Below are 22,857 nucleotides of genomic sequence, written 5' to 3' on the forward strand. Positions count from 1 at the left end.
CTCTTGAGAATGTGCTGGTGAGGCATTTTCATGAATCAGTCCATGTGATGCAGGTATACCCACCGTGCTGTTGGGAGGGAGTTCCAATATTTTGATCTTGCAATAGTGTCGGAAAAGTGATATAGTTCCATATCAGGGTTGGATGTGGCTTGGAGGGGAATATGCAGCTAGTGACGATGCTATGCATCTGCTGCCCTTATCCTTCCAGCAGTAGCGGGTTTAGGATGTACTGTCAAAGTATTGGCAAGCTGTTGTATTGCATCTTATAGATGGTACACACTGCTGCCACAGTGCATCAGTGATGGAGGGAGTGAATGATTAAAGTGATTGGATAGGTTACCAATCAAAGGGCTACTTTATCTTGGATTGTGTTGAACTTGTCACAAGACAAAGTTATTCCTTTGATACAGTTCAGTGCATTTCTTTACAATGTAAGGCTGTTGCTTTGATACAGCTGAGTATATTTCTTTACAATGTAACGCAGTTGCTTTGACTCAATTAAATAAATTCTCTTACAGGGTAAGCCTGTTACTTTGTGCCTGTTACATATGTTTTCTAACTGGATAAGGCTGTCAATTTGTCCCACATGAGGTGATCCAACAAGGCATACTGTTAAAATCTACAGCTGAATAGTATTATCTTTGTATTCACATTCCAATTACTGAAATGATTCATTAAATATTTGTATTCACAACACTTCCCCTTTAAGTATTAGCTCAGAATTGAGGCTTAGATTTGAATTTGTAAGGAAAAGCCTTTGGCAGACAATGTAGTGGATGATGAAGATTGACCAAACAAATAAGTCTTTCATTTGACTCCAATCATGTGAGCTTAAGTTGCAGAAATTTAATAAATGCAATCTATGGATTATTAGTACACACCGAACTTTTATTTAAAGACCATGTTTAGAGGCTGTATAATTGCTGTGTTAGTGTGCTGTGGATAAGTGCACGAGCTGATACACTACTTGAGCTACAGAGACTAATTTTAACCTGCTGTTTGTGAAAACTTGGGGATCTCCAGAAAGGCAGCAGTCTGCAAGCTACAGTTCCCTCTTCATTTATAAGCATTGCCCATGATCTCTTGTTGGTAAGTCTTTTTGCGGAGTCTGGATAAAGTTGGGATTCAGTTAGGCTGCAATGCCTTCTCTGTGATTCAGTAGTCTGTTAACAATTGTCTATGTTTGTAGGTGAGAGAATGACTACTTGTATGACCTTTCTTCCAGTGTCTATATGAGATTGTAACTTAGATTTTTTGAGATGGATTATCTTAAGATCTGAATATTTGGAAGTAAATTTTGGACAGATTCAAATGTAAATGTGTTGTTTCATGCAATTTTCTGAGGTTTGTTCAACAACATAGCTTAAGGTGTAGATTTGGACATGTGTGTAGCGGTGGGAGCAGAACATGTATTTGGGTAAAAGTTAACAGGGTGAAAATAATTAAAGGGAAGTGGCAGAAAACGCTAACAAAATTCTGAAAGCTTTTGGAAGGGTTTCGAAGAAATTCCATTCACAGCTTTTACCAGAGGCAAACAAAAATGAAGGAACTCAACATGTAGACTTGATAAATCTAAATGCAGGTAAATTGTTAATTTTTATTCTTTCGTGGAGTGTAGGGATCACTAAGTGCCGCTGAGGGGGCATTTAAGAGTCAACCACATTGCTATTGGATCTGGAGTCATATATAGGTCAGACCAGGTAAGGATAACAGATTTCCTTCCCTAAAGAATTTTTATTCAGTTCAAATTTCATTATCTGCCATGATGGATTTCAAATGTAGGTTCCCAGAGCATTATCCTGGGTCTCTGGAATACTAGCCCAGTGACAATAATACTATTGGGCTGCATATTGGGCTGCCTCCCCACATCCTTGTAACCCAATATACTTTTTGATTGTAAAGCAATGTAGTACTGCTGCATTACATGGGGCTCATTTGCCTATCATCTTCATTGGTCAGCATTGTAACATGTCTGCAAGATGGAGGAAGCTGGAATGAGAATGCAACTTCCTGATGCTGTCAATAGGTGAGCCAGTCTTATGGAACAACCCTGTATTTAGGACTCAACACTGTAAAGGTAGTTCTTCATGGTCATCATCATGCAATATTGTAGACATGGCTTCTGGCATCTTGGTAGATACAACCAGTCAGACTTTGCTGGGTGTTGATCCCTTAGCATGCCAACTTGCATGCACTATCACTGAAGACAGGACATACTGAGATTAAGTAAAGATGAGATATTCGCATTTCCTAATAGGTATGCTGTCTCAGCTTTCTTTGGGGTTAGGAGCTTCTGCTTGTGTGAATCATCTGCCAAAGTTCAGTCAGTTCACCTTTGTTTGGCGATGTGGGTGTGCAGGTGCTGACAGGGGGTCACATAACAACTTTTATGTAGCCTAGCATTCTTCAAATCTGGGAGATGGGTGTTTCCTATAGGGAAACACACTGTTGAGTTTCTTGGTACTAGCAGAAAAATATTGAATAAATCGGTGCAAAAGCTCACAAGAGTTTCAATGCTGACAAACTGCTCAGGATGATCATGTATGTATCACAGCCTAGCAACCCTGGACATCCAGGACACAACTAGGGATGGACGCCCTGTGTGGTAGGATTTTGGAAAATAGCATGTAGCAGGTAGCAGGTTTCCACTTCCCCCTTCCCCAAACTAATATTGAAATGAAACCACTGCCTGTTTGAAGCAGAGGTTTCTTTCATCACTTGCATTTACAGGAACAATGGCAATTTATGTGCAACAACAGATCTCAGTTGAAATCACATCTGCCTGATTTACAGTTACAAATTGGCAAAACATGTAGACCCAATTTGAAAATCCAGACCGATTAAGGAATTTGGTGGAAGAGGAAACAATGTTTGCATATTGAATGAACATTTTTTAGAAATAATTACATAAGTAGAAAGTTACTTTTACTGACTGACTATAGATAAGGAACTGATGGAGATTTCTTAATCTAACCTCATTTGTTCGTATCAGGAAGGAAACCCCCAACACAGCAACTGAAAAGATCAAGTATACATCTGTGAATTGTTATTTAGCCGTTGTGAAACTTTGTTTGTCTCGTATTCTGGGAGCTGAGTTTTTAGAGATTTTTGTATGGAACACACTTCAGAGATCTGCCTGGCTTCATTGTCATGGATTATTTGCCATATCCAAACAGAAGAGGATATTTTCTTCTAATTACTTCAATCTCTCCTGAAGCTGCTTGTTCTTTTTGGTGAACTGTTCTGGGAGCATCCATCTTCTAACTGGCCATTCTTCATGTTTTGAGCCAAGGTACTAAGCAGACTGTTGGCAGGTTGATTAGAAAGTGTTTAAATGTCCAAGCCTTTGTTCACTTGATATTTCTCTCCCCATCCCTGACACAGACATGCTCCTATTCCATTAATAGATCATGATTGGCAGTAGGAGACAATGATAGAGGTCTCAGCACCTTGTCATCAATCATTTCCCCTCTTCAGATCTTACAGTTGATTGTTCAAAGTGACCCATCCATATAGTATCATGTTTAGGACCAACCTGACAAACATTTTCTGGAACTTTCACAAGAGATGCTTATACTCTTTCATGTACTCGTTTAAAATGTACTACTGCTAATTTCCAATCCTGAGGTACTTGCTTGCCAATGAAATTTCAGCATTTTGTGTTGCTGAATTTTCTAATTTAAGCACCAGGAGCATGTTCACCTCAAGTTTTCTCTGGTCTACTTTTTAATGAACGCATGCTGTTACTGCCTTCACTGGCTCTAACACTTTCCACTTTAGGTCTTTTTTTCTTGTCCTTACCCTCGATGGTTCCAATGATCTTTCTGTCAGGCACCCCCAGTATTGGTTTCATGAGGTTCGTATATTTTCCTCTTCTGTTTCTGCTGCTTTCTTCAACCAGAAATCTTCATGGTTGCATCGTAACTTGGAGATTTTTTTGCTGATATCTTTCTTTCTTCTGTTCCTATTCATAATTTCAATCATCTGTTACTTTGTCTGCTTAAACTCCACTTACTTTCTGCTTGAGCTATTTATCCTGCTTTGTGTTATTTAGTTTGAGCATTTCTTTTACAGTCATGAACAGAGGAATATAAAAACAAGAGTGCCTGCTTAGCCCCTTGAGCCTGTTCCACCATTCAATTAGATCATGGCTATCTATGTCTTACCTAGTTTACCTAGCTTTGATTCATGTCCCTTAAGAACATAAGAACTAGGAGCAGGAGTGGACAGTTTAGCCCTTTGACCCTGCTGCGCCATTTAACACAATCCTGGCTGATCTCATCTTGGCCTCAACTTCACTTTCCTGCCCATTCACCATAGCCCTTCAAACCCTAACTAATTAAAAATCTGTCCACTACTTCCTTAAATTTACTCAAAGTCCCAGTATCCATCGCACTCTGGGGTAGTGAATTCCACAGATTCATAACCCTTTGGGAAAACTAATTTCTCCTCATAATCAAAACAAAAAATGCTGGAAAATTTTAGCAGATCTGGCAGCATTTGTAAAGAGAGAAAAGAACTGATGTTTTGAGTCCAGATGACCCTTTGTCAAAGCCCCTAATTTCTCCTCATTTCTATTTTAAATCTGCCACACTTTATCCTAAAACTATGAACTCTTGCTCTAGATTGCCTTACAAAAGGAAACATCCTCTCCGCGTCTACTTTGTCAACGCCTCTTTATCATCTTATTCACTTTAATTAGATCATTACTGTTGCTTAATGAAAAATTGGCAATCACAGTCTTGAGAATTTCATTTGATTCCAAATCCATAGCCTTTTGGGGAGGGAATTCCAAACTTCCTTGATGCGCTGTTAGGAAAAAATGTTTCTTGATTTTATTCCTAAATGCCTTTCTTCAATGCAGGAGTGTAGTGAAGGATTAGGAATGCAGAGACCCAGGTTATTGCTCTGGGGACATAAGTTCAAATCCATGAACCCACTTCAGCTGGTGGAAGTTAAAACTTTTTCACACATTGAGTGGTTGGAGTTTGGAATGCACTGCCTGGAAGTATGGTGGAAGCAGATTCAATCAAAGTATCCAAGAGAACATTAGATAAGTACTTAAATGGAAACAATGTGCAGGGGTACAGGGGAATGGCACTAAATCACAATGCTCATTTGGAGAGCCGATGCAGACAAGATGGGCCAAATGGTTTCTGTCTGCATTGTAATGATTCTGTGATCCTCTGGCTCTGGATTATACCACTCTTGACTGGAGAAAATAATTTATCTGTGTCTACAAAATCAAATCAGTTCATCCTTTTAAATATTTTGATTGAATAATTCCCCAACCTTTTAAACTCCAGGGAATAAAGAAATTATCTTCATAATTTAACCTTATAAGCAATTTGATGGCTCTGACCGGTACCCGCTCTTAGGCCGATAGATCCTACATGAGGTTTGTTGCCCAAAGGTGAACGCGCTGTAGTGGAGGATTGAATAAGATTGGTACAACTAAAGCAATGCTGCCTCTGTTTTGTATTTCCCTCCCTATGTGGCCACCTTGTACGTATATCATAGCTTCTCCACATTTCATTGCTTGGGCAGGCAAGTGGAGCAAATTGCCTGTTGCGACCAATAGTTATTCTTTGACTGCATTTCTTTGCCAGTTTCACCTATCATTGAGCTGCAAGGTAATGCACAATTTCAATCTCTGCTGCCTGCACACACCCACAACCAGCACTGTGTTGCAGTGTTCTTTACTCACTACTTTCTTTTTGATTAACCTTTGCCATCTTAAGCTTGTATCTCTCTTTCTGTCAGTGTATGTTCCAAGCTGGCCCTGGTTAGATGACTTCCATTCCTGTTTTCTGCACAAATTATCCCTCTCTGCAGAAACTAGAGGGAAAGGGGGTATAACTGGCATCTGGTAAAAGCCAGCAGATAAACCTTGCAGTGAGATCTGTTACATGCAAGTAAAAGGCTTAGGAATGGGCCAGTAACTACAATGATGTTGCATCGGATTGCCTCAATTCATGTTGAAAGTCACCTTTCCTGACTGTCCAGATCAGGGTCTGCTAGGTTGATTCTGCTCCTCAGAAACTCTCCCCTAGTTGGCAGCAGTGACTGAAGTGACTGTGGTTCTGATTGTTCAAGACAGGGTAGAAAAAATAATGTCAAATTTGGAAGTCTGACATTTCCACTGGAAAGTTACAACTGACAAGAGTATGGGGTTAGGCACATAACACTACTGTCAAACCATTGACTCTTTTTCATTTACAATGTGGCTCCCTCCCAGGAGCAGAACATTAGTGAATTTACGCAACAGCAATAACTAATGCAGAGTGTTAACTTCTGCACTACAATAATGAGGCGTTGAAGTCTTTATTTTGGGAAAATCTCTGAGTATAATTCATGTGCAGATGAATGCATCAGCTGTTCTTGATATCGTCTATTCTACCTCTTGCCCCCAACTCTGTCCACCCCTCTCAAAAATCCAATGGTTGCTGGTATCAGTGACTATGCATGGAGGAGAGGAACATGGGAGAAGAAAATTCATTTTATTTTCTAATTTTAATTAGCTTGTTAAAAACTATGTGATTCTGGATTCAGGCATGGCCAAATTTTAATAGCTACCTTGACAGGGATCTAATCATAACTCTAATTTATTGTTGTATATAAAAACTTTATTGTATGCCTGAAGTGAATACTTAGGGCACAAAAGATAGTCTGACTTGCAGTTAGCTTTCATGTATGTCAGTGCAGTTTAAAAGGAAGCAGTAAAATTTTTCTTGATGTGTATTTTCTGCTCAATTGCAGTTCCGTCAGTACCTGCAGGTTTGAGTGCAGAAGGCTTCGATGTCAGCCCAAGTTACACAATCATAATTGTGTTCCGCATTTGGAAGTTCCTCTTACCAGTTTTTTCAGAATTGGCTCTATTGCTCTGATGTTTCCCTGTTACCAATGTGAACAGAGTGGTTTTGGCTTCATTCTCAAGATGTAGTTTAACCTTCCAGTGACTCAGTAATCAGTGATATAGAATTTGCATACAGTGTGTCATAGCCACAAGAAAAGGTCTTAACAAACGGTTAGTTATATTTTGTAAGAGAGCAAAGCTTTTGTTTGTATGTTTTTGTGGTTTTGAATGAGAAAGCTTGGAAGCATGAATTGCTGAAATAAATTAAACACAGCAATGAGAGGTGTAACACCCAACTATCTACATGGAGGACATCAGTCGTCACCGTATGGAATGGAGATATGATTCAAATGGTAAAGGTGGGGAACCCCTGACAGATTGGATGTAGTCAGAGGTTGTTCACCTAGTGTAAAATGCTAAACATCATGCTAATGTCCAATCAACAAGATGGAAGAGGAGATATAATTCTGACCTTACCACTGGGTGTCCCTCTATGCCTGTCTTGACTGTTGTCTCAGATTTCCACATAGCTGATAATCAGCCTATGTTGCCCAGGTGGGGGGGGTGAAATCCCTATTGTATCAACAAAACAAATGCCAAGATGGAACTTTATAAGACAAACTTGTCTGGGTTTATTTATGTGGGTGTTGCTAGCTAGGCCCAACTTTGATTGTCCATCCCTAACTGCCCTCCATTTCAGAGGACATTTGAGAATCAACCAGATTGCTGTTGGTCTGGAGTCACATGTATGCCAGACCGGGTAAGGATGGCAGATTTCCTTCCCTAAAGGATATTAGTGAGCCAGAGGGGTTTTTACGACAATCAAAAATGGTTTCATGGTCATCATTACACTTTCAATTCCAAATTTTTACTGAATTCAAATTTAACTATCTGCCATGATGGGATTTGAACCCAGGTCCCCAGAGCGTTACCCTGGGTCTCTGGATTCTAGTCTAGTGACAATATCGGTACACTGCTACCATCTCTAGACTTGCCTGGATTTGCTGCCGAGGTGGAGAAAACCATCCACCCCATCTTCTGCTGACACCAAAACAATACAATCGATTTGTGGCCCTGTTTATTGCTAGAATAAAGAAAACCATCCCTCGATCTCAACAGCATAGAACATTGGTGCCCTGAGTGTGAAATGTTCTTTCAACAATACCAACAAACGTGAGATCCGTTTTCAGCCACTGCAATAGTTGAAGTTTTGGGCAATCATGGACCACAAAACTGGCTGAATTGCAAGGAATCCATGGATTATATGTACTCAAGCCATCGGGCTAAGAACCTCCTGAGGAATCTTGGTGCATCAAACCCAGCAGAGGCCATTAATCTGCAAGTCAGTGCAAATGCTGAAGCTGCCAGGCTGCTGGCCTCGACAAAACACAAACAAGAGGTCAAACAAAAAGTCAGAGAAACAATAATGAATTGTCCAGTGTCTTCTCCACTGTCAGATAACTTTACCCTTCTGGAACCAGATGCTGGCCCAGCAACCACAAAAAAGGGCAAAGCTGCCAGGGAAGATGGCATCCTAACAGATATTTGGACCACCGGCAAAACAATGTTTTCAACTGTGGTGGAGAATTTGGCATGAGGTTATGGTAATAGCCCTGCTATGAAAGCCAGCAGATGACCCAGGGAGCTGCAGGTCCATTTCACTGCTCTGTACAACCCATAAGCTTCTGGAGTGACACATTGTGTTAAGAATTAGCCCTGTTAGCAACTCATCCTTTCTCCAGGAGCAGGCTGGCATTCAGCCCAGTGCAGTTGCTGTGAACAAGCCTTTTTGTCATCACAAACATTGGGGCTGGTTTTTATCACAAGCTCAAGACTGAAGCCTCTTTCATAGATCTTTCCTCAGCTTCTGATACTGTATGAACACATGGACTGATGTTCAAACTGTCCATACTGCTGCACCATCTGCTAAACCAGTCCAGCTGCTGTGGACATTTCTAGGCAGCAGAAGAATGAAAGTCTTGAATTAAGTAAGGTCAGTACTCCAAAAGCACTCAATAATGGCCTTTCACAGGGCAGTGTCCTGGCACAGACACATTAACATCTACATAAGTGACATGCCCACCACATCATCACAAAAGCCTATTCATGCTAATGACACTGCCATGACAATTCAGGCAAAATATTTACAGTGTATGGAAGCCATGCTAAACCCTGACCTGTCAGAAGTGGCTGAATATTCTGCCAAGTGGGATTGCACCCAAACACGATCAAGTTTGTCATCTCCCCGCACCCTGACTTAAATTAGAGCATGACATCCTGGAGTTACACTTGCTCTCCAGCAGGGTATTGGTCTGGTTAGGGAACTTAAACTCTAAAACTGTGACGATTGCTCCTGCTTCTAAAGCCTTATGAAAGAAGAAGCCTGAGAAGGTGATTTATCACCTGTACCTTGTTACTCTTGAGAAGGTTGTACTGAGTTTTCTTACTGAATTGCTGCAATCCGTGTGGTGTTGCTTCATGTGTTCTTTTTTAAAAAATAAATTAATCACAGTACTTATTCAACAACTCCGCTCCTAATGGCCAATGAGTGGAACAGCCAAATTAGCCAGAGATTCAAGCTAGTTTTTAGTAATAAAAACATGATCTGGCATGTGGTCACTGCTCCTCTTGTACTAATTTCTCTCATTCTGCCAAAGCTGCAATTACACAACTTTGAATGCTACCTGGCTTCACAATACTGAAATCAAAACTGTTTCCCTGGTCTTGTCGTCTGTCTTTCTGACTTTCTTCAATCTTCCCTTCGATGATCTGAAGGCTTTAAAAAAAAGACTTGTAAACACCCGATTACCACCGTTTATTGATTTACTTCACCTACTTCCCTATCCTAGTTTCAAACCTGGTGATACTATGTGCTTTAGACCTTTGAATGCATTTCTCAATTTAGCAAATACAAAAGATTGTGATAAATCAAATGACCTCATGATGAATGTGAGAGCCTTCAAGCACTGGTGCCCTCTGTAATCACTTGGAATTGATCTTTGTGATCTCCTGTTGCTGCGACCCTGGAGTGCTGTTATTGTTGTGCCTCATTATTGTGTATTTTCCTGAAACCTAGCTGATCCTGCGTATGTTGCCACCTTTCTAGGGAGCTATATGAATGATGGCAGAAACCAATGAATTGGAGATATTGGAGGAGCCACTCTTCATTTTGGAAAGCGGGGATGTATACATAAACCCAACGGAAGTAAAGATGTGTCAGCTTATCCTGCCATGTCACGCCAACCACCGTGGAGAGCTGAGTGCAGGGCAACTGTTGAAGTGGATGGACACTACAGCCTGCCTGTCTGGTGAGCTGCATTATTTGCCAAATTTAATTTGTAGACGGTCACACCGACAGCTACCAAGAAAGGAAAAGCATGCTCTTGAGCTAAAATATTTAGAAAATCACATAATATATCCAGCTCGGGACAATCCATTTGGTCCGTCAAATCTCTGCCCATATTTACTTCACGAGATCCCCTATTCTAATTCAAAGATCCTCCTTGTCCCTTGTAGACTTTTTCTTTTTTAAGAAATGATCTGACCATTTTGAGGAATGTATTGATTCTGTTCCAGCAATGGGAGGTAGAATACTTCTCAGTCCAGGCAGCCTCTCTCTGTGTAGAACAAAGCACTTCCTTTTAATTGTGATTATCTTAAATTTGTTACCATCTTGCCAAATGACTGAAGCACTCTCCTGTATCCTATTACAATCTTTCATAATCTTAAAGATCTCTGTCCATCCCTTAAGTTTGCTTCTCCAGCCTCTCTTTATGACTGTTACCCCCTCATCTCTGGTAACATGTTTATGAGCCTTTACTGCCCTTTCCCATTGTTTTTATTTCCTTGCTTCAATGGGGCCCCTAAAGCTGTATGGATAAATTAATTGTGCCCCAAGGTCTTATACAACTTTAACGTTACCTTCTTTTGTCTTTGCGTTTAGATAAGAATTCTGTTTGCCATTTTATGTCATAGTGTGTTTATGCTACTCCCTCAAATTACTTGTATATTTTTGAACTCCAGAAGATCCTTCTTTACTTCATTTAAAATGTTGCCTTTTATCGTGTGCTTCCTATCCCGATTCTTAGTTACAAAACGTGTAATGTCAATTTTTCTCCATTGAACTGTGCCTGTTATTTGGCCTGCTAGTCTACTTACTTGGGAATGACCTTATTCAGTTTGGAATTCAGTTTGAAGTTGCTCTCTCAGTTAAAGTAGCACAATCTACTTAATGTTGCAATCAAGCTGCATAATTTTAAAAGGACAAAATCTGCACAACCACAGTTCCTCCAGCAGGTTTATCACACAGCTGCCAAATCCTGTTCTGATCAAATTCATTTCTTTATCTTCTCTCTCAGTAAGAATTTGCCACCATTGAACAGTTCAAGGTTACTCTAGGATATATCTTTGCTTTATCAATGTTATGACCTGGATTCACTGTCCAAAAGAATGAAATCATAGAATCCTACAGAGCAGAAGGAGGCAATTCGGCCCACCAAGTCTGCACTGACCACAATCGCACCCAGGCCCTATCATCATAACCCATGCATTTACTCTAGCTAGTCCGCCTGATACGAAGAGGCAATTTAGCTGGGCCAATCCACCTAACCTGCACAGCTTTGGATGGGAGAATATCTAAAGTAACTTTCAAAACAACAAAAATACAATAATCAAAAAGGGATAATATTGGAGGGCTATGGGGAAAGATCAGGGAAATGGGATTAATTGGAGAACTCCATCAGAATGTTGGCACAGGCAATGTCTTTTGAGCCAGGCTGATCTGATTATGCCTTCAACTCCATCTTTTAATTCTCTTGTTAATCATATGTTAACCATATATTGAACTGCTCTTTCTCTACACCCAAGCTGTGACTACATTCTGCACCTTCTCTTTTTCTTCTCCCCTATCTACTCTATGAACAGTATATCTTTTCTGTGTAATATGCACAAAACAATACTTTTTGCTGTATCCCAATACATCTGATAAATCAATCAACAATCTATCTAACTCAGTCTTAAAAATATTCACTTTCTCCACTACTTTCTGAGGAATGCTAACAACTAACATACTAACATTCCTCTGAGAGAAATAAATTCTCCTCATCTTCATCTTAAATGGAAGACCCCTTATTTTAAAACTGCATCTCCTTGTTCTCGTCTTGCTCACAAGGGAAAATATTCACCCTGTCAAGTCCCCTGAGGATCTTGTATGTTTCAACAAGACCACTTCACATTCTCCTAATTCTCCAAAAGATACAGGCCCAACCTGCCCAGTCTTTGCTTATACATTTCATCCCAGGAATCAGTAGAGTGAACCTTGAACAGTTTCTAATGTAATTGTATCCTTTCTCAAGTAAGGAGACCCTGGGTGTGGTTTTACCAATGCCATGTACAGCTATAGTAAAATCGCCCTATTTTTATATTCCATTTTTCTTGAAATAAACACCAACATTCCATTTGCCTTCCTAATCACTTACATACTAACTTTTTGTAATTCATATTCCAGGACTCGAATCCCCCCACAGAATTTTGTGATCCTTCTCCATTTAAATAATATATTCCTTTCCTATTCTTCCTGCCAAAGTGGATGAGCTCACATTTTTCAACATTATACTCCATCTGCCATGTATTCACTTTATCTATCTAAATCCCTTTTGAAGACTCTTTATGTATTTCTCATAATTTACTTTTCTACCTATCTTGGCGTCATTGGCAAATTTTGCAACTGTACATTCTGTCCCTTCATCTGAGTCATTGATACAATTAGTATATAGTGGACATCCAGCATTGATCCGTGTGACACTTGTTACAGTTTATCAACCTGAAATTGGCTCATTTATCTATTCTCTGTTTCCTGCTATCTAACCAATCCTCGGGTGGCATGGTGGCGCAGTGGTTAGCACTGCTGCCTCACAGCACCAGGCACCCGGGTTCAATTCCGGTCTCGGGTCACTGTCTGTATGCAGGTTGCACATTCTCCCCATGTCTGCGTGATTTTCCCCCAGGTACTCTGGTTTCCTCCCACAGCCTAAAGTTGTGCGGGTTAGGTTGATTGGCCATGCTAAATTAACCTTAGTGTCAGGGGGATTAGTAAGGTAAATATGACGAGTTATGGGAATAAGGCCTAGGTGGAACTGTGGTCAGTGCAGACTCCCTGTTATCTAACCAATCTCCTGTTCATGATAATATGTTACCTCAACAGTTGAGTTCTTATTCTGTGTAGTAGTGTTGATCTGGCACCTTACCATATGTCTTTTGGAAATCCAAGTGCAGATTTGATGAAGTGACTTTTTGATGAAGTCAGTTCACCAAAAAATGCCAGTAAATTAGTCCAACATGATTTCCCTTTCACAAAACCTTGTTGACTTTGCCTAATTGCACGAAGGTTTTAAGTACCCTGCTAGAACTTCCTTAATAATAATTTCTAGCATTTTACCATTGACAGTGACAGAGAGTAGATAAATGAACCACTTCCAAGTTGATAAGCTGTAACAAGTGGACTGCCACAGGGATCAAGGCTGGGTACCACTATTTACCATCTACATCAATGACTCATATATCGCACCCTAGTCAGGATAAAAGACAATATCACAAAATCAGGATTAAAATCTTAAGCGAACAAAGCTCAGGATTAATGATGAACTGCAGGATAATCCACCATCTATGGAACATAAAAAGGCCAAAGCCATCGCAGGAACATTGAACAACATCCAGGATCCATCCAGAGTTTCACTGAAGCCTCTACACCTCTGCCATGTTGTCCCAAAGCCCCAGCAAAGAAAAGCCTAGGCCCTGGCAAAGACCAAGTTGTTCATCCATCTCCAACCCTTCTCGATGAACACCAAGAACAAGACACTGTAAGACCAGTAATCAGAGCCATGGGCTGACTAGAAACAATATACTTCATAGAGCTCGAGATACTCAGCCCTCAAATCTAGATTGTGAAAGAATGGTGGTGCTGGGGAGCAGTATGATGGGGGTGGGGCCAGAGGGCAGAGGGAGGTAGGCAATTGAATGGGGTGGGAGGGAGAGGTGGGACCTGACTTGGGATGTGGCCTGAAGGGGGCCAATTGGGAGCACTCCAATGCCCTGATGTTGGTGACCTGTGTTCAGATCGAACGGAGGAGGTGGAGATCAGGCCAGCGATCTATGTTGGGAAATGGGGGAATGCTTGCTATCAATGAGGGGTTTGGTTATGATGTCCCTGGGGGTGCAGGTCTTCAATTTCACTATGTGATTGGGGCACCCTTTAAAAATGGGAGATAGTGGAAGTGAATACGGAATGATTTTTAAAGGGCATCTTGTCAAATGCATGAATAGAATGGGAATAGAGGGATGTGGTCCCCGGAAGGGTAGAGGGTTTTAGTTAAGTCAGGCAGCATGGTTGGTGCAAACCTGGAGGGTCAAAGAGCCTGTTCCTGTGCTGTAATTTTCTTTGTTTTTTGTTATCTGGGAAGCCAGACTTCCTGGTGTGTTTAGTTTCCACCCCTTTCCGAAACAGTGAAAAACTCACCCCTCCCAAAAAATTGACCAAGTGCAGGAAGTTAATGATCCAAATCACATCGGACATGCTGGTGGAAATCGGCACTTAGTCTTTTTTGGGAAAATTCCACCCTGCATGTGTGAAACAGAATAATGCTCCATTTTCCAGCACTGATGTCAAAATTCCCTTTCTCTCATAAATCATGATTCAAGTTCTTACAAGCTGAATATGTGATTGTGTATCCAAATATCAATCAAAGCATTTATCTAATGGAAATTAGGTTATTAATCTTCAATAGTTGGGAGTGTGTGAACAATCAGGCATGGTGTACATGCTGCGAGGAATATCTTGTTCATGGTTTGTGTTAATATTTTAGAGAGAATTTTTAGTTTAACTGTGGAAAATGGGAAAAATACAACTAAAGCAAGTTGAAGTTATTTAAAAGATTGGGGCCCATTTGACTTAAAGGGTTAACAGGCAGAAAAGTAAGAGCTGTGAAATAGTAGGTGAGCCTATTTAGCTGGAGAATTGGAGATGTGCTTCCTTCGCTGCTTGCAAAGAAAAGCAGTTTGAATAGATGTTTTGTTTTGAGAGTCATGGTTAAGTTAGTTTAAAAGCATTCTGTGAACCCTGAACGGTTATGCCATCGGGGAAATGGGTGGATCTTAAGAAGTTCCTCTGGTTTCAATTCGTCTTTATGTTTGCTGAGAGATGGTTAGTTGTAGCTTGGACATTATATGGTTCACATCTCAGAGAGAAGGCTGGAGAGCAGTTAGCAGGCTTCAGGGAGATAGAACTCGGTGAAATCTTGGGAAGCTGGGAAGGTGGAAAGATCACTGGTGCCAAGTAGTTAGGACTCAAAGAAGCCATGGGAGCGACGTAGAACTCGGTGCAGCTGGCAGGTGGAGTTCAAAGAAACCCAGGGGCAGTGTTAGCTCAGTGAAGCTAGTGAAGAATTGCAAGTGTGCTGGTAGTTAGAGGTGGGCATGCAGCTTTGTGAATCCCATGAAATGTGGCCTCTGGAGAAGAGGTTGAATGATCGGGCGGTGAGCAGTCATTGATACAGTCCAAGCTGGGCAGCCTTTGAGGGAATTCAGAGGCTAGATGTTTGAAAATGAGGAGTTGAAATTGCTTGTGAATGAGGCAGAGTTTTAATAAGATTTTGTGGCTCACAGTGCTCACTGATGCCTGGATGGCTTGTAGTGAAATCCATGGGATCATGGATTTATTGTGCAGTTAATTCATATTTATCTCATGTTAATTCTGCATGTTAGGGTATACTATAAATATTGTTAATTGTTTACTTCTCTGACTTTGTTTAGTAAAGTTTATTTTGTTCGTTTAAAACCTTAGAATCTTGCAGCTTTATTCTCATAACGGAGAACTGGGCTCTCAAACTTTGTTCACTTTAAACAAAAAGTTACAGTTCGTAACTATCCCTCTTTAGTCTTTGGATGCTTCATGTTGCATCTCACATACATAGCCACCCTCATCAAAGCTGCATGTGTAAATGTAAATTATATCAGTGATATCAAACCCTGGTGAGTATTTGGCTGAGAGCTGACATCAGCTTTGCCCTTGCATTCTGATCATATCCAGACCAGTAGACTTTTATATGACTCATTAAGTCGCAGGGCCTTCATGCTACTAACTCTGGAGTTGAAATCACAGAATCCCTACAGTCATTTGGCCCATCAAGCTTGCACCAGCCAGGCAGAAACAATGCCACCCAGGCCCTATCCCTGTAACCCTACGTATTAATGCTGCTAATCCTCCTGATGTTAAGGGGTAATTTAGCATGGCTAATCCACCTAACCTGCACATCTTTGGATTGTGGGAGGAAAAGTGCACAGACACAGGAGAATGCGCAAACTCTACACAGACATTCACCCAAGGCTGGAATTGAACCCCGGTGCCTGGTGTTATGAGGCAGCAGTACTAACCACTGTGATACCGTGCCGTGATAAGAGGATTAATTAAGTTATGTTCTTAGCAGTAACAGTACTGTGTCTGTAAATTTGACAGACTGCATACTGCACAACGTTCCTATGTACAAATGCTGCTGGCTTTAGAATCACAAGTTTGTCGCCTCCTCAAAGAACTTTTATCCTTTTCATTTTGGGGAATGTTATGCTCCAGAAAATTGTTGTAGCTAATAGAACCAAGCCACGATTACTCATTGGAGATGTAATATTTTGATGCAGAATAATATACCGATATTACTAAAAAATGTGAATGCTTAATTCTTAATCTTTCAGTGTAAAATGTTACCTTGGCATAATGTTACTTCTCATTTCTCTCCTGTTTCCCTGACCACTCCCTGAAGCGGAAAGGCATGCAAACTGCCCTTGCGTTACTGTCTCAGTGGATGACATCGATTTTGAACGTACGATCAGGTAATGAGTTCCACTGTCTGCATTTTATTGTATCTACGATTGCATTCTTATAATTGTAGGAAAATGTGGCTTGTTTTAGAAATGGTTCAAATGGGTTTTCATTCACAACTTTACCTTCAAGCCTTTTGAAATGAAGAATGCATCCACTGCAATTGTTCATTTCTACTTGGAGCTGTGTTATATCTTTGCACGTCTCCATGAGTTGGAGCTCACCTAGAAAAGTGATTTAAGACACAAGAGCTGAAAGTTAAAAAATGGACCCAAATCTGTAATGCTCCTAACCAAATCAGCGAGCAGTCCATGGATTGGTATGCATTTTGCTGTCCTTCTCTGTCGGGAAGCTTGGCAAAGCAGTCTTTATGGTGATAGCTGAGATGTGACGTCCACATATGAGCAGCCTTTTAGTGAATTTGTAAAGTATGCAATGTTGACTTATGGTTCCCATTGCTGTGAAAGATTCTGATGTGTTTTTCATGTAAATTTGCTGCTGTCAGTGTGTGCAGCTTATAGAGTTTAGCATTTCAGTCGTCCATTCCACACAAGTAAATTATGAATTGGGTGAGTTACAGCATGATCTATGAATATCTGAAAATATAAATCGAGCCATAATAATTCATCCTAATTTCAATAGTTCAATAATTATTTGATAAAATATATATTATAACTTGGTGTGTGCAAATTGGTTGCCACATTTGCTTACATTACATGAGAGACCATATTTGAAAATACTTTGGCAATGTACATTCTGAGTGGTGAAAGGTGTTGTATAAATACATCTATTTATTTCCTTTTCCGTTGGGCTGTTCAGTGTGTTTTAGGTTCATTAGGTAGCTGAAAGTTGTGCAGTTTGGTATTGACAGAAGTGTGCTAAATATGATTGCAATCATGTTAGAGTGTCCATGTAATATATTATTTTCTGGATAATGTACCACACAAATTGTATGGCAACAGATCATGAAGCTGTTTTTGTTATGCTACATCTCCTGTGGTATTGTGTATGGCAAGTTGGAACATGAAGCCTTGCTGCTTCCTGTTCCGTTGTGTTGCCCTTCCCTCTCGTCTCTCACTTGTGCATTTGTATTTGTTTTTCTTTTGATTTTGACTCCCTGCTACTCTGATTCTTCACTTTTTTTTCCTCTGTTTTGATGATGAAGGGTGACATAGAGGTCAGAGTTTGTAGTAGCGAGTGTGAGGAGAATGTGTTGTTAGAGAGTATTAAATATCAGATAGAGGCAATTGGTATAGACACAGTATTGAGCAGGGGTAGGAGTGTATTGGACTAGTAGATATTTTATCAGAGAAGAGAGCAACTGGGCATGGGGGCAGGAAGGACCAGGACTAAGGAGTTGAAGGAATTGGTAGAAATGGAGCAGAGCCGATTGATTGGAGGTTGAACTGGGCACAATATTACTTGTGTATCATCTTTGAAAGGTCTTTGAAATGTTTAAGTATGAACTCAAGCTATGACTCAGTCTGCTTGGGAATCACAAGTTTCTAAAGATTTCTGTCTACAATGCCAGAAATAATATGTGATAATGGGTTGATGGGTGTGACAGTGCAGTTTTATATGTAAATATTTGAAAGCAATCTTTATTCATTTAAAATAAATAAAGTAGGTTTAAAAATAATTAAAATGCAATAGCTTTGGAAAATTGATGGATTTGTTGGAGACAGGCTTAAGGCTGTTCCTTGCAGCCTTAGCTTGCATTATCAATTTCTCAACCCTACTCTTTGGACTTTAGTTGTACTTCAGTTTTCAATAATCAAACTCACAGCCTCTCATACCGTGCTTATTAATTATAGTTGCATCAGCCAAACCTCACTTCTGGAATGCGGCCAGTCATTTAGTTTTGGGGGGCACATAGGAGGCAATATGCCAGGATTTCACAAGTGCAGCTAGCAGCATTTAATGATCGAGTTGCATTGGGAAGCTGCAGGTTCAGTAATTCAAAGTTAAATTGTGGCTGAGGAAAGAAAGAAATATAGAGCACCTTCACAACCTTGGGATGACCAAAGCAGTTTTACAGTCAATTAGTACTTTTGTAATGTAGGAAACACTGCAATCGATTTGAACTTAGAAAGTTGCACAAATCACGATGATCAGATTGCTAAACAATCAATATTGGCCAAAAACACTAACAAGAACTCCTCTCCTCTTCAAAATAGTACCACAGAAATTGTGCCTTCAAACTCAGGTAAATATACTACTACTGAGCTATGACTGACATCTGCAATTTTGTGGACATTGGGTTAAGAGGCCATGGGATTGGCAAACTACAGGTTTGAAAATGCGAATAACTGGTAGGTCTGAAGACAGTGATGGTAGCACAAATGTAATCAATGGTACAGTAGTCAGATTAGCTACACTAGAAAAGGAAGTCAGGACACCTCGCGCCATAGCAGCATCTGATGTGGGGATAATTCATAGATAAAAATAGTGGTTGGTGTATGGATCAAAAGTAGTAGAAACCAGAGCAAGTTAGCCATTAATAACAATGTATTTGGATGCTAGTTACCTATTAAAAGGAATATGAGGCTAGCACTATAAAATGTTACAAGGAATTTGAATATTTTAAGGGATTGCTTTTCTGAGAATTCTGAATGCTTTCATTTTCCTCCAGCATTGGACAAGTGGTCAACATCAAAGCAAAGGTGAATCGTGCCTTTAACACGAGCATGGAGGTCAGAACCTTTTCTCTACAATGAGATACATTAAAGAAATAAAGTTAAAGAATCTTAAGCACCAATATTTCAAGCATACTGTAATGGCTTAAAATGCAATGATCTTAGGTTTTTCATTGCTCTCTTTTTTTCCATGAATCATAGAATCCCTACAGTGCAGAAGAGGCCATTCAGCCCATCAAGTCTGCACTGTCTCTGACAGGGTAGCTTATCCAGATCCTCTCCTCTGCCCTATCTCTGTAGCCATGCAGGCTTACTGTGGCTAATCCATTTAACCTAAACACCTTGGCACACTAAGGAGCAATTTAGCATGGCCAATGCACCTAACCAGCACGTCTTTTGGACTGTGGGAGGAAACCAAAGCACACAGAGGAAACCCATGTAGACAGGGAGAACGTGCCAACTCCACGCAGTCACCCAAAGCTGGAATTCAACCTGGGTCTCTGGTTATGTGAGGTAGCAGTACTAACTACTATGCCGCTGTGCAATCTGTGTCCCCCTGAAAATGTCACGTCACAGTTGCACAATGGCTTGCAGTTCTCTGGCACCTCGCTAGTATTTTAGATCTCATATCAACTTGCAACAAGTTATTTGTCCTCAGAGAGTGTTGTAGTCAAGCTTAATACTGCCCTTCCCCACAAGCCCCATCCACAGGTTGAGATGAATAACCAAAGCAGCAACTCTGCCACAATTCCATGAGTATTGAAGCCAATGGCAGCGCCCTAGCCTCAGAACAGTCAGTCGTATGTTTGTGGTGGTGGGGAAGAGCGTTTGACTGGAGATTCAGTTTGTGTTGTTGGGCCATGCTGCCTAGGTTGGTTCATTCAAAAGTTTCTCTTTCTAGGTTGGAATTACAATCACTTGTGAAGATCCCTCAAGTGGAACACAGTGGAAAGTGTGCAATGCATTTGCTACATTTGTAGCAAAGGGAACAGGACTTGGAAAGGTAAAAGTGTGAACTTAAAACAGTTACTGAGATCTCCATACTATAATAATTATCAACTGTGACGTTGTTTTAATTTGTCAAATTGTTTCTTAAACTTAATATTTTTTAAATGCAAACTCGAATCAGATTGATGTATAGCTGAATATCTAAGGAGATTTATCAGTATTTGCACTGAGCAATTTAGGAGGAAAATCTAGAAGCACTTTTTCACATAAATGATAGTGAAAAATCTGTAACACTCTCCAGCTTACAGATGATGAATGCTGAGATAAGTTCAAAAAAAAACTGTTTTTTGTCTGTGACTGAAACAAAGCTTTAGTTAATAAAATACATTCACCTTATTGAAGAATAATTGCATTTTATTAGACTAATTGTGGGTGATTTTAACCTAACTTGCCCAGCAACGAATCCAGTGGATTGGGTGGAACACCACTCTTACTGCCCAAACCATATTACCTTCCAAAGATCTATCTGTATGGGATCCGATCTCATCTCTTGCACCATGATGCCTTTTGAAGCACTTCATAATGGTGGATGTCAGAGCTACCGGTCAATAGTCATTGAGGCTTGGTTTTTCTTAGGTACCGGGATGGTGGTCATCGTCTTAAAGCAAATAGGGACCTCATTTGTTGTAAAGAGATGATTTGCTCAACATAGTTTGTAGATGCTTTACCACAGTCACAGCCCCAACATTTAGTAAAATTCATCTCAACTCGAACAATAGACTTTGTCTAAACTAGCCAGAAATATAACATTGCGAGAGCTTTTTAAAGTATATAAAGAAGAAGGAAGAGCTAACCACTTTCTAAGCCAAAGTAAACATTGGTCCCTCAGAAGCAGTAGTGATACCAGCTGCACAGAAGGTTCATAGGAAGATGAGAGCTCATGGAGTTGGGGGTAATATGGAAATAAGATTGGTTAATGGACAAGAAGCAAAGAGTGGCCATAAAAGGGACACTTTCAAGCTGTGACTAATGGAGTGCTGATCTGTGCTGGGGTCTTAGCCATTTGCTGTTTGTATCAATGACAGAAGAAATGAGAGTAAGTTTTCTAAGTTTGCTGGTGATACAAAGCAACGTGAAAAAGTAAACTGCACAGAGATGTAGACAGGTTAAGTGAGTGGGAAACAAAATAGCAGATGGCGTATCATGTAGGGAAGTGTGAAGTTATTCAGTTTGTTTGTAAGCATAAAAAAGCAGAATATTCCTTAAAAGTTGCAAGACTTGTAGATGTTGATGTTCAGAAAGACTCGGGTGTATAAGGAACACGGAAAGTTGGCATGTAGGTACTGCAAGCAATTAGGAAGATAAATGACATGTTGGCCGTTATTGTAAGAAGATTGGACTACAGGAATGAAGAGGTCTTACTACGGGGCTTTAGGTACGTAGGTGTATATACTTGTGCCTCAGTGTAAAGGTTATGAGAATAAAATTGGAAAGTGTCCAAAAGTGGATGCAGGGATCACAATGTGCAACTCGCCCACATCTGCGGATTGGAATACAGACAGCTGTAACTTTATGCTGGTTGCTCATATGAACAATCTATGCACCCAACTAGCACTACTGCACTGTTGATTAGCTGGAAACAATAGCAAGGGGAGCAATGGCATAATGGTATTGCCACTGGACTGATAATCCATAGACCCTTGGACCTGGGTTCAAATCCCATCATGGATGGAAATTTGAATTCAATAAAAATATCTGGAATTAAAAGTCTAATGAGAACCATGAAACCCATTATCCAATTGTTGGTTCACTGATATTTTTTAGGGAAGAAAATCTGCCATCCTTGTCTGATCAGCATGTGACTGCAGACCCAAGGTAATGTGGTTGACTCTTAAACACAAGCCATTCAGATCAAGGGCAATTAGGGATGGGCAATAAATGCTGGCCCAGCCAGCAACACCCATACCACTTAATTGGGAGGTTCGTTATGGCTGCAGCAGGTGCAAGTTCAGCTTGTACTTGAAGAAAGTCTGACCTGGAAAAGAGTGAAGAATGGGCACTTCTGGGAAGAGAGCAGACTCCAGGATTTTCAGAAGTTGTACTGGAAGTCTTTGTCGAAGAGGTGGAAAGGATGAATTGTACCCAGATTCATCGTCAAAAGGGAGTAGAGACTTGCTAGTGCCAGGAGGTCACGTCCCAGGACCTAGATGCAGTTCTACAAGGAGTTCAGTGATGTCATGTGAGTGTTCAAGGTCGCTGAGCATACTTTCAAATACCACAATGTACCAGCTGCACCACCAGCCTCAGACTCTGATCAAATCAGACCATACTGTCTTCAGTTATACACTAACAGTCTCTATCACTTGGGTCTTATTGATAACATTGTCGGCCTTCACCCTCACATACTTCATATTGTTACATAAGAACATAAGAAATAGGAGCAGGAGTAGGCCATCTAGCCCCTCGAGCCTGCCCCGCCATTCAATAACATCATGGCTGATCTGTCGTGGCTCAGTTCCACATTCCCACCCTCTCCCCATAACCCTTAA

General features: G+C 40.5%; 1 protein-coding gene across 5 annotated transcripts in view; it reads left to right on the forward strand.

Annotated features, from left to right (window-relative positions):
* Positions 1 to 22,857, forward strand: part of acot11a (acyl-CoA thioesterase 11a) — a 70,255-nt gene that overhangs the window by 8,074 nt on the left and 39,324 nt on the right. For 4 of the 5 annotated variants that reach the window (XM_080195792.1, XM_080195790.1, XM_080195791.1 and 1 more), the window contains 4 exons: positions 9,963 to 10,164; positions 16,666 to 16,735; positions 19,357 to 19,417; positions 20,262 to 20,363. In XM_080195792.1, coding sequence (XP_080051918.1) covers positions 9,975 to 10,164; positions 16,666 to 16,735; positions 19,357 to 19,417; positions 20,262 to 20,363 — 423 coding nt within the window. In that variant the 5' untranslated portion in view covers positions 9,963 to 9,974. Of the gene's footprint in view, positions 1 to 990; positions 1,090 to 9,962; positions 10,165 to 16,665; positions 16,736 to 19,356; positions 19,418 to 20,261; positions 20,364 to 22,857 lie in introns of those variants that run through there. The other variant, XM_080195794.1, reaches the window with a different exon arrangement.

The sequence above is a fragment of the Carcharhinus amblyrhynchos genome, chromosome 9, assembly GCF_965287045.1.
Source record: "Carcharhinus amblyrhynchos chromosome 9, sCarAmb.v2.hapA, whole genome shotgun sequence".
NCBI lineage: Eukaryota > Metazoa > Chordata > Chondrichthyes > Carcharhiniformes > Carcharhinidae > Carcharhinus > Carcharhinus amblyrhynchos.